Raw genomic sequence first — 11749 nt, 5'->3', positions numbered from 1 at the left:
TAACTGTACGGTGCGTGAATGCAATCTCAACAAAGCTGTTTAAAGAGAAGAATGTATTTACAATCAAGGGGTCCTTCTAGCCTTAGTGAAATGGCTTAGCTTACTGGCTGGCAGGTGGGAGAGTGATCTGAAGGCAGAGTAACCTTGCTCACCAGGCAGGATATTTCCACAGGGAGCCTCCTCGAAACCTTGAGTTGCTCTCATTGCCGGAATGGGGCCTTCGAGGTTGCCTCAACCCGTCCCCACCCGACCCCCACAGAAATTGCCAAAATGGACACAAAACACAGAAATCAAAATGATCACTCCCAGGCTTGTTCTTTACAATCGCGCTTCACACTTTTATTGTTAATTTTCTTCACATGGCAGATACAGAACCGTTCTCTTCCGTGATCCACACCCACGCCCGAAAACCACCACTGACCAGGAAACACCACTCTTTAGAAGACCACCCCCGTCTTCGTGATCGGGACACTCGCCGCCCCTTCCGCCAGTCTGAGAGGGTCGAAGGCTGACCGGCACGTTTGCACATGCAAAAATGAGTGTCCCCCAGTCCCCCACATTTTCTGGAATTCACCATCGGCTGAAGGCAACTTTCGAAGCTTTGGATTCTTGAGCCTTCCTTGCTGCTGAAAGGGGAACCCTCAAGAACTGAGAGGCTGGGGTACAGTTCATGAGTGTCGACATTTATGGGACAAAACTGTATCTTAGGATAAGGAACAGCCACAGCTTTTCATGCTTGTGAGGGTTAACTTTAGGAGTGGGAAAGAGAATGCCAGCTTACGGAAATCGAAAACAAACGATGGTTTGGAGCTGGGTGGCAAGTGGAAAACTGTGGTGGAGGCCAGCAATCGGCACTTTTCTGCCCATGTGAGGGTCTCGTGAGACCTTCCTCCTGGACCATCAGCAGACCCTACACTGCAGCCAGTCGACTGATTAATTAAATAACACAAGTTATAAAACTTTAAAAAGGGGGCATTTACAGTCAGGGACATAAATACGTGCTTTTAAAAGTGTCTACGTACATATTTACAGAGTTGCAAGATCAACCATAGTAGCCCTGAAAAAAAAAGTCCCTTTTTGTGTGTGACCACTCACGTTCTTCCAAGTGCTCTCCTTCCACTGTGGGTTTGATACATCACGACTGAAAACAGAGCTGAGAAAACAGCGCCAAAGTGGTCGCAGACATCCGTGTCTGGGGTTGGCCCCAAAGGCACAAAACCCAAGACCCTCACTGAACTGCTCAGCTCACCCGTTTCTCCGAGACATGGACTGCTCCTGCGCAAAGCGGAAGCCAGCTCTATCACTCCCTGGCAGGCAACTGGTGGCCTCTGGAAATCTCTTCCCCCCCACCCCCGTGCTTCCTAATCCTCCAACTTATTTTGCGTTTCCCAATTTTTGTTTCCCTTTTCAGCTAATTTGAGAAGGTCAGCCGCTAAAGGTGTTGATGGTCCCACCAAGGGAGGCAAAAGAAGCACCAGGGAGACCTCCCCTTCTCCCCACATGCCGCCCCATCCCCCGCCTCTCCCAAAGGAGGAGCCAGATCTGCAAATGGGGATGGGGACTTTGTCCCGCGAAATGGACTGCCTAGAATTTTAAATCTGGAAAACGACTCAGCCAGCAGCTCAGGCAAAGAAGGGAGGTTTTTGAAGTGCGCAGGCCAGGAGGGTCGATCAGCGAGGCTCCGACGTGTCCACACGCCGTTGATTCCCAGAGATGGTGGAAGGCTAGGGAAGGTGGGGTGATTAGAAGGGAAACTCGGCCTCCTCCTGAAGGCCTTCCTCAGAAAGGGCTGGAGCCGACCCCTGAGCCAGACCACAGTCCCCACCATGGCAAAAGACAACTCGAGAAGCAAAAAGCAGGATCAAGGAGCTCTTGAAAAATTGCATAGTAGGGGAGGCCCCACCCCAGCAGGAAGGCTGAGCTGCAGAACACGGTCCCGGGGGCTGCACCCAAGTGTCATCCACGGTGTGGAATCAGCTGCCTTCCTGTCTCCCTGGGGTTTGGGACCCTCGTCTGAAGACCACACACGCACGCACGCACACGCACACACACACTCCCTTCCTTTCTTTCGCAGGCTCATCAAAGTGGAATAGGTCGGTACTCCCTGCAGGGCAGAAGGCCAGTCCCTTTGGCTTCACTGATTCCAGGTCACTTCAGGTGCTGAGGAGAAAAAGAAAAGAAAAATGGTAACAGTGGCCGCAGACTCAGTGCCTACCCTGGGCTGTTGAAGCATTACCTCATTTAATTTTTCCAATTAAAGGACTGACTGAAGTACACTACACATACAGAGAAAAGCACAGCTTGACGAATGTTCACAGTGAACACACCGCATGCAGAACCAGCCCCCAGATCAAGAAACAGAATGGGAAAAAGCTCCCCTTCGCCTCCGGCCCATGCTCCCTTCTAGGACCACCACTAACCCTCACCCCCCAGAATAAACACTCGGACTTCGATCACCATAGATTGATTTTGCCCATTTTTAACTTAAATAAATGGAATCATTCAGTCCATATCCTTTGTGTCCGGCTCCTTCCACACGACACGTTTGTGATTCATCCCTCCCGAGCCTGTGCGTGCAGCTCCGTCACCTCCTTGCTATGGGAGTCTACTGGACGATCGGGCCACCTTCATCCGGCTGGTCCACTGCAGAGGGCAAGGGGGCAGTTTCCAATTTGGGGCCACCATGAGTCATGCTGCCGGGACACGCTTATCCGTGTCTGGAGGACACATATGGTGCACACGCGTGCATAGTTATGCTGAGCAGAAGTGCCGGGTAGTAGGGTGTGCACATATACGAACTCTCCCGTGTGTGGGTTCTGGTGTGCGTGTGCACGCATTCCCGCCGAGTGTCTCCCTGGTGGTATAACTGCTGGGTCTGGGGGACACGTATGTTGAGCTTCAATCAGTCCTGCCAAAGACTCTGCCATAGTTAACTACACGACCACCTGATTTCATTCCAATGCTTCCGACGACCCTCATAGCAGGTGACACAGATCCCCAGATCCCCATTTTGCATGGAAAAAATAGAGGCTCACAGAGGACAAGTGACTTTTACAAGGCCAGGGTGATGACAAGTGGCAGCCATGGGACTTGAACCCAGGTCAAGCCCACTTCAGAGCCTGTGTATGCTTTCTGTTATGGGGGAACAGCTTTGCCTGTATGCTTCGTCCACAGAAACCCCACCCACAGGACTTGACACAGCCAGGCACGGGAGTCAGGACTTCATAACATTTGCTGCATGGGGCTGAAAATGAGCATGGCATCGTGCTGGGCCACGTTCAGGCACTCCGTCCTCTCACCCCGTGGACCTGGTCATCATTACTGTAACTGCCACTCCTACCACTAACTACTATTATTATTACTATACCACTACTGTGATGACTGGCTGAGAACAATGGTAACAGCAGTGCTGATTTACAGCAGGCTTATGACATACGGCACTTTCCTAAGGGCTTTTCATATACTAACCTGTGCTATCCTTATGGTATACCCACGAGACAGGTATTACTAGTAACCCATGTTACAGATGGGCAAACTGGAACACAGGGTAGTGAAGTACCTACCAGGATTACGGCAGCCAGGATTCACCTCCAAAAAACACACACTTAACCACTACACTAGGTCCATTCCAAGCCCCTGAAATCTCTTGATGGGGCAGTATGTGAGGGTACCTTCAAGAGAGCGGGCCTCCCTTCCCTGTGGAGGCCTGCAAGTGCCCTGCACAAGCCGGAGGAGAAAAAGAACACAGGGACAGGGGCCAGCCGTGAAGTGGCCTGCACTCCCACAGTCTGGTGTGGCTGGTGTGTGTCACCTGTGGGTCATCGAGTGGGATCCACAAAAGAAGCCAGCTTGCCAATCCCTAGCCCGAGGGGCAGCCCTCCAGGGTGGGGACCCCAGCAGCAGGAGCTGTGGGCTGGACCACTGGGGCTAGAGCTGAGAGGGTGGCTCTCCTATCACCCCGCCCACCCTGCTCCCGGGACCCCACGAGAGGGCCAGTGTTGGGAAGCCTGCCCCAAGGCCGGCAGCAGCCGAGGGGAAGATCATGGAGGTGGCCAGATGAGTGAGAGATGCCAGTCCCTTCCCTGGACAGCCCCCTCAAAGACCCTGGGACCAAGTGTGCTGGCCTCATGCAACGGAGAGAGACAGAGGCACAGAGGACATGCGGGGGCAGCTTCTCATGGGACTAGATGGGGTGGCATGTTTTATGTCGAAAAGTGACCATGGGGCGCCTGGGTGGCGCAGCGGTTAAGCGTCTGCCTTCGGCTCAGGGCGTGATCCTGCCGTTGTGGGATCGAGCCCCACATCAGGCTCCTTCGCTATGAGCCTGCTTCTTCCTCTCCCACTCCCCCTGCTTGTGTTCCTTCTCTCGCTGGCTGTCTCTCTCTCTGTCAAATAAATAAATAAAATCTTTAAAAAAAAAAAAAAAAAAAAAAAGAAAAAAAAAAAAAAAGAAAAGTGACCAGAAAGCCCCGGGCTTTGTCCACGACATCGATAAAGGCCAGAGGGGGAGGCACGCCACGAGTCAGCAACGGAGGAAAGGGGAGCTCCTCGCTGGGTTCAGACCGTCGAGTAAACCAGCCTCTAAGCGGCAAGGGCAGCAGGAAGGCACAGTCCTGGCGCCCGGGCACTCCGAGGACATCACTCATTTCTCAGAACAGACCCCATACGCACGGGCACTTTCGCGTACAATTTCAGGGGGCAGCACAGACCCCTCAGAGTCCACCATCCATTCTGGGAGTCATATGCCTCAAGTTCTGCCTCCTGTTCTGCCACTTGCCCCGTCTCAGTTTCCCTCCCTGTAAAATGGGCATCTTGACCCCCACATCCTTCCCATGCTAAAATCCTTTGTCACAGCACTTAAAACACCATTCTGGAAACGTGTGGAACGCTGCTATGGACTGAACTGCTATGGGAGCCCTTCTCCCCAGTGTGATGGAATTTGGAGGTGAGGCCTTCGGAAGGTGATTAGGCTTAGATGAGGTCATGAGGGTGGGGCCCCCATGATGGGTTTAGTGCCCTCACAAGAGACACCAGAGTCTCCTCTCTTCCCTACCAAGGACACAGCAGGAAGGTGGCCTCTGTAAGCCGGGAAGAGGGTCCTCACCAGAACTCAGCCAGACTGGCACCCTGACCTCAGAAGCTCAGATGTCCAGCCTCCAGAATCATGAGAAATAAACGTCTTGTCTAAGCCCCAAAGTCTGTGGTATGTTATGCAGCCTGAACCAAGGCAAACAGTATAAGTTTTTAATCATTTATACATATATAACATATATATATATTATCAGTCACAGACACGAAGGACATTGGGCCACTGCTCATCGGAGCACCTTGCTTGGGAAGCTGCACGTGTTTGGAAGTAAGGGAAGAGAACGCATCCGTCCAGGGTCACGCGCTGGCCCCCGGGCAGAGCCTGAGTTAGCCATGCTTGGCAAACACCGCATCGCCACCAGAGACTGCTGTGGCCGATGGATGCGGCTCGGGTCTGTGGCCCAATCAGTCCAGGTGCACCTGGCTTTCCCTCAGGCTGCAAAGAACACCTGCTCTGGGCTGGAAGCCACACCCTGGCGCCCATCCACACAGACGTCCACACGGCAGCGGCCACCACAGGGAGGGGCCCGGGACGTGCCTGGATCCAGAACTGTCCTGGCACTGCCTCCCATGGTCCGGAAGACGCCAGCCCGACCTCCCGTCTCTCGGCCCTTGCCGTTCTGCGCTGAGTGACCATTTCAACTCTGCTCCCCAGCATTCCCGGCTCAGGGGCACGTGCCCTCTCAGTAGCCTGTGCTGGAGACGCGGGCTGTGTTCTGGCTCAAGACAACACAGTCTCTGGGGAAAGCGGGTTTTGTTTCCATGCCCCTCCCTGATCCCCAGAGCCCAGCGCCCAGAGCCTCCAGCAGCTTCAGGAAGGGAGGAGTGAGCTCTCTGGGCCGCAGGGCAGGCGGAGGGACGACCGTACAGGACAGAAGACCCCAAAGTTTCAGAGCTTAGCCCAATCTTGCCCGAAACAACTGCGTTCTCATCCTCAACAACCCTGGCTGCATCAAGCAGGCACCCCCACACCTGGGTGTGTCCCAGAATCGCCGGGCCATCTGCTAATACAGATTCCCAGGCCCTGCACACCACGACGCTTGCTTGGTAAGTTTGGTGCCGCACCTTGGGGTCTGTGTCTTTAACTGGTGCCCCGATGTACTGGGCACGGGGTCCTCCCATCACGGTCTCAGGGACACAGTGACAGAAGACATGCCGTGTCACCAACAAAGCAGCCCAGGCCCCCTGAAGAGGGAAAGACCAGCTTCTATGAATGAATTCAGGTTTTACCATCAGAAAATCTAGAAAGAGACTTCTGCTTCAACATAAATTTAAGTTTTATGTTTTGCACAATACTATTACTTTCACTTTCAAACACACTGTGGGAATAAAGACTAGACCATCTTTTCTGGGCTGAAAGCCGCTGAAGGTCTTGATGAAGTGCCGGCTGTCATGGTCCCTGCTGTTCTTATTCAACAGTCACAGCTAACGGCTGGAGCTACAACAGCTAAGAGCCGAAAGCCAGTGCTTTCCGTGCATCAGGCACCTTCTGCCTGCTCTGCATACTTGCGACGCTTCTAATTCTTACAACCCGTGAAAGAGGTACCACTGTCATCCCCACTTCACCAAGGTGGAAACTGAGGCTCAGAGAGACTGAGTGACTTGCTGAGGTCCCACAGCCAGGAAGTGGCAGAGCCAGGGTTGGTGCCCAGGTGCGCCACGGTCCGCACCTGTCTGCAGGAAGGCCCCGTGTACCACCTGGCACCCAGGCGGTCATGCCCACCCTTTTCCCTGCTTCCCAGCCCACCCCAAGACCCAACTCCTCGGCCCCCAGAGCCACCCGAACGGCCCCAGAAGCCGCTCCTCCCTCCTTGTACCTGTCAGGGAGCAGGCGAAGTGTCTACTCTTTGAAGAGGGGTCCCTGGAACTGGGCTGCTGCTGTGGCCTTGACATTCCTACACTGCCTGGTGATGTACGGGGCGGCTGGCGGAGGGCACCGGGACGCCAGGCGGAGACTGTAGCTGTTGAGAGGAACAACACACAGCATCAGCAGGGGACCCCCCAGGAGCCCCAGACGGCACCTTGAGGCCCCCGAAATGTGGGCTTTAACGACCCACGGGAGTTCCATCAGCCTCTGCCCACCACCTTGCCTCCCCTTGCAAGGAGTGGGGCGAGCAGAAGCATCCCCCAGCCGGGTTCTGTGAGACTGCACTGAGCAGCGCTGTCCTGACAACTGCCCCACAGATGGACAGGCGAGCTGGGAATGGAGGGTGCTGTGCGGATAGCAGTTGTACTGTGCCCCCACGTGCCTGGGGAGGTTTCCGGTACCACGTTACATCCATCACCTGCAGTGGGTCTCCTCCAGGCCACTAGCTGCGCTCGGTCCCCCATCCCAGCCTCACTGCACCAAACACTGTCATTTCGGGAATCTCGAGGGGAGTGTAAGCCCAGATCCTGTGCCAGTTTGGCCCTCTCTGCTACCAGAGCTCATTAAATGAGATTTTTTTTTTCTTCCAGGAAAGCATTTAAGAATTTTTTTAAAAAAGATAGGTAACTTAGACCATTCCTTCACCCAGCTAATTCGGACTCATCATTCAGGTCCTGGCTGGGATACCTCCTCCAGGAAGCCTTCCTTCTTTTACTCCTGAATGGGGCAGCCCTCCTGCAGGCTCCCACTGCCCCCTGGTCCTTCCCCTCCACAGCACTTGTTACACTGAATCCCAACTGCAGGATAACGTATCTGCCTCCCTCACAGACTCTGAAATCCCAAGGTCGGGGCTTTTGTCCTGCTCACCGATGCATCCCCATCTTAGCACAGCAAAAATAAATAGTTGTTCAATAAGAACACGTATGCGGGAACGTGCCAAGGATTTACATACACCAACTATCCTACTCTTACGTACAGCTACCAATATGTCAGCCCTGACTTACAAACGGGGCAACAGGCCACAGGAGGCTACGCACCTTGTCCCAGGTCCCAAATCTGTTCCCCAGATAGAATGGAAGTGAGCAGGCCCTCCGGTCAGGAGAGGAGAAAGGTGAGGCGGGAGGGAAAGCGGGAAGGGTGAACACTTCCGGGAACCTCACCTGTATCAGGTGTTGGCTCAGAGTCAGCTCTGTCTGAGGGAGCAAGAGATGGGAATGGGGCCAGTCTCGAAGCTGACACGTCAGGGCTTCGATTAGTGGTTCTCAACAAGGGCAAGCATTTGGCAGCGTCTGGAGACATCTCTGGTGGTCACCTCCGAGGGGAGGGATGTTGCCACGGCATCTAGTGGATGGGGTCAGGGAGTGCTGCCAAACGTTCCACGATGCTCAAGACAGCCCCCGTGACAGGGAAGGACCCGAAACGTGAACCGTGTCAAAGCTGGCAAAGGCAGCTATCGACAAATAACCTATTACACTAAATGAGGAAGTGAACATACAAACAGACACATGAACAGACAAGTGAGGGCCTGGCTCTGGGTGAAGGTGCAGGGCCGCCCCTGTGTGCGCTCCTCCCAACGCTGTGCGACCCAGGTCTGTGGTCAGCTGCTTCTACCAGCTGAGCAAGATCCAAGGCAGGAAACTAAAGACGAGCCCACGCTCGGCGGCAAGCCTGTGCCCCAGATGGACCACCAAAGCTCCGGAATCATGAGGCCCAGGAGGTGGCCTGGGGGCTGGCTGGGACCCCGACGTGAGCTCAGCCCCTCAGCCAGCCGACCCGACTGTGGGAGGGACAGTCCGCTGCAAGGCTGCCTGGACACTTGGGACGACTTGCACGCCCTTGTCCTGTCGGGGAAGAAAGGGCAGTCCGAGCACACTGCAGGTCCCCTACACTGTCCCGTCTGCAGACGTCTCTAACAGAGCAGAGCAGGACGAGCAGCAACAGGCCTTGCATCATTAATCTCTACGTCCCCTCTCTGTTACCAGCATCGCACACCTATTAACCACTCAAAAACCAGATCAGTCCAACAGAGGTAACAGCCCTGGCCTCTAGCTGTCCGGCATTTCTCTGCTCCCTTGAGCACAGGTTCCAGGCTCAGGCTCAGGCTCAGGCTCTTGCAGCCGCAGCAACCACACCCACTTCCACTAGGGGGCGAGCTTTCTCCCCAGCCCTTGGCATCCCTGTGGTTGGTAGAGCTTATGATCAGAGGCAAAGCCCCCAAAGGCAGGCTCCTCTCACCACCTGCCTGGCCCAGTGGGGGCAACCCCAGCTGGCATGCACACAACCCTTGTAATTCTCAAGTGCTTTCTCAGCTGTTATCTCCAGACCGTCCCGGCACCTCAGGAAGTGGGGAGAATAAGCATTTTTTAATACCCATTTCACAGATGAGGACACTAAGGCTCAGACAGATTCCGAGACTTTCCTGGGGAAGCAGAGCCCAGGCCTTTCATCTCCAGGGCCACAATTTCTGGGAAGACATCAGATCACCACCTAGGTGTCTCCTGTTAGGAGTAGAGCAGTGATGTCCAGCAGGACAGTCTCCTTCCTGACCACGAAACCCCTCCTGTGGTCAGAGAAGTCTTCCTGAGAGCCCAGGGGCTGCCTGGAGCTGAGATGTCAGGTGCTGAGAAACAGTGTCTCCAGTTCTCAGTACAGTAGCGGTTAACGTGCAAAGACCTGATTCTAGGTTCCTGGCTGTGTGACCCTGGCAAGTCAGGAGCCTCTCTGGGCTCTGGTTTCACCATCTGCAAAACGGGAGCAGTAATTTCACTGGGTGGTTGTGCTGATGAAATTCAGAGGAAGCTCTCAGCACAGGACATGTGGGCACTCGAGTATCTACCTGCACGTGTCTGCACGGGGACAGTCGGCGGGGACGCCAGGGGCCGGCCAAGCAAGGGGACGCCAGGGGCTGTGACGCATCCCAAGGACGCAGCGGCATGGCTGTCAGTCCCGATCCTCATCCTCACTGGCCGTGTGGCCCAGGGTAAAGCCCTGCCTCCTAGGCTCCGAACCTTGGCCTCCTCATCTGTAAATAGAGGCCAGCCCTGCTGGCCTGCCGAGGCAGAGCTGGGCTGGGAAGAGCCCGGGGACTGGGATGCGAGGGCACGTCGCCTTCCGAGAGTTCAGCACTTGCGGGATGCTCCTGGTGGCGATGACGCGGGGGGTCAAAGCAGGGGGGCGGCCAGTGCCCTCCCTCCATGGGCCCGGTTGGGTCTCCTAGGAGCGCCCCTCCTCACTGGCCTCCTCACTCCCAACCGTTCTACGGAAGAGCAACCTGCCCCTTCCCCGAAAGCACACTGGATCACGACGCACCCGGCTGCAACCGTCAATCCCGGGCTCCCAGGACACTGACCATGTTCCTCAACACACAGAGGCCGGCCCCCCACCTCCCCGCCCCCTCGGTGCCCCGGCTGCGCTGGGCTCCCTTCAGCGCGTCCACACACAGCCGTCCTGGCAGCCCTCAGCCCCGGCCACTCACTACATTCACGGGAGGCCAGGTGCACTACATGCACGCCGGGCCCGTGACATGGGCATTTCTGGCGGTGGCACGGGGCCTCAGTATTTGTAAGCTCCCCAGGGATACTATGTGGGGCCAAGGAAGCCGCCGGCCCCATCCTCACAGGGCTCACCCCTCCTTCCTTCAAGTTCTCGCTCAGGGGCTACCCCTCCCCTCCCGTCCACGAGCGTGCCCTCAGCACTGCACGGAAACCGCAAAGGCCCTCGCTCTCTGCCTCCAGCCCCTTCCCTCGACGGTATCCACCACGGCCAACACACTCTGCGTCCCCCTGGTTGTCCCCTGGCTCCAGAGGCGGCTTCTCGCGCAGCCCCGGCACCGGACCTTCGCCTGACACACGGAAGGGAGTCCACGACCTGCCGGGCTCGGGGCTGGGGACGCTGTGGGGAGTCAGACAGACACACTTCCTCCCCTCACCCAGTCTGCGCGCGACTCGGTGTAGCCCAGAGAAGAGAAATGCTCGCGTGCAGGGGGAGCCTGATGCCAGCGTGCGGCCAACACTCAGGCTGCCGGCTCCAGGCCACCACGTTCTCGTTCAGCCCCCACGGGTCCCTGGTAAAGGAGACACCGGGACATGTGGCACCACACACAAAAAACAGAACTGAAGAAACAGGAGTGAAGGCCAGGGCCGGGGGAGGATTCCAAGAGTGGAGGGCCCAGGCCTGGGCAGAGAGCTACGCAAGGACCCCCAGGACCTAACAGGCTTGGTCTGTTTGCCGGGGGCGTCTCCACAAGCTAATGAGTCACGGGGTAGGGGGCTCTGTCTCTTCGCATGGGGTTCTGGTGCCCCAACGCCACTGAGCCCAGGGGACTTGCGGGGAAGGTGACGTCATGGAGTGGCAGTCACACCTGAGCATCTCCGGGGCCTTCTGAGAACAGGGGGTGTGGGAGTCAGAGAGATGGAACAATGTAACAGCGCAACTAAAAATAAGATGGGCCAAAGCCATCCCATCAGTGAGCAGATAATTTAATGACACGAAGAGGGGATCTACAGAGAAATCCAAAGCTGATGGATATGGAAAGATGCTGGAGTCCAAGAAGAGCCTGTTAACACAACAGACCACAGTCACTGGGCAGACTGGGGACAGGCCCCGCAAACACGGTGCCCGCAGGTGAGGGGATGTGACCAGGTCACGGACTACCCCCCACTCCCTGCCACTTTGAGGGCCAAGCACCCCACCCCACCTCCTGAGAGCCTATTCAACTCATCCCTCTCAGAGCTGCTTACCCCAGCCGGGGGGAGAAACCGCTACTGCCACTCAGCACCCTGTGAGCACTGCAGA

The 11749-nt window shown here is 56.0% G+C and overlaps 1 protein-coding gene across 2 annotated transcripts in view; it reads right to left on the bottom strand.

The window, feature by feature from the left end:
* Window positions 1–317: 317 nt before the first annotated feature.
* PRDM2 (PR/SET domain 2) overlaps window positions 318–11749 on the bottom strand; it is a 119380-nt gene continuing 107948 nt past the window's right edge. The window contains exons 9-10 of one of the 2 annotated variants that reach the window (XM_040645798.1): window positions 6906–7049; window positions 318–2160 (exon numbers count right to left, since the gene is read on the bottom strand). In XM_040645798.1, the coding sequence (XP_040501732.1) occupies window positions 6929–7049 (121 nt within the window). In that variant the 3' untranslated portion in view covers window positions 318–2160; window positions 6906–6928. The remainder of the gene's footprint in view (window positions 2161–6905; window positions 7050–11749) is intronic. The other variant, XM_040645800.1, reaches the window with a different exon arrangement.

The sequence above is a fragment of the Ursus maritimus genome, unplaced genomic scaffold, assembly GCF_017311325.1.
Source record: "Ursus maritimus isolate PB19 unplaced genomic scaffold, ASM1731132v1 scaffold_32, whole genome shotgun sequence".
Lineage (NCBI taxonomy): Eukaryota > Metazoa > Chordata > Mammalia > Carnivora > Ursidae > Ursus > Ursus maritimus.
Note: the sequence above shows the minus strand (reverse complement) of the source record. Positions and strands in the feature narration are given on the sequence as shown.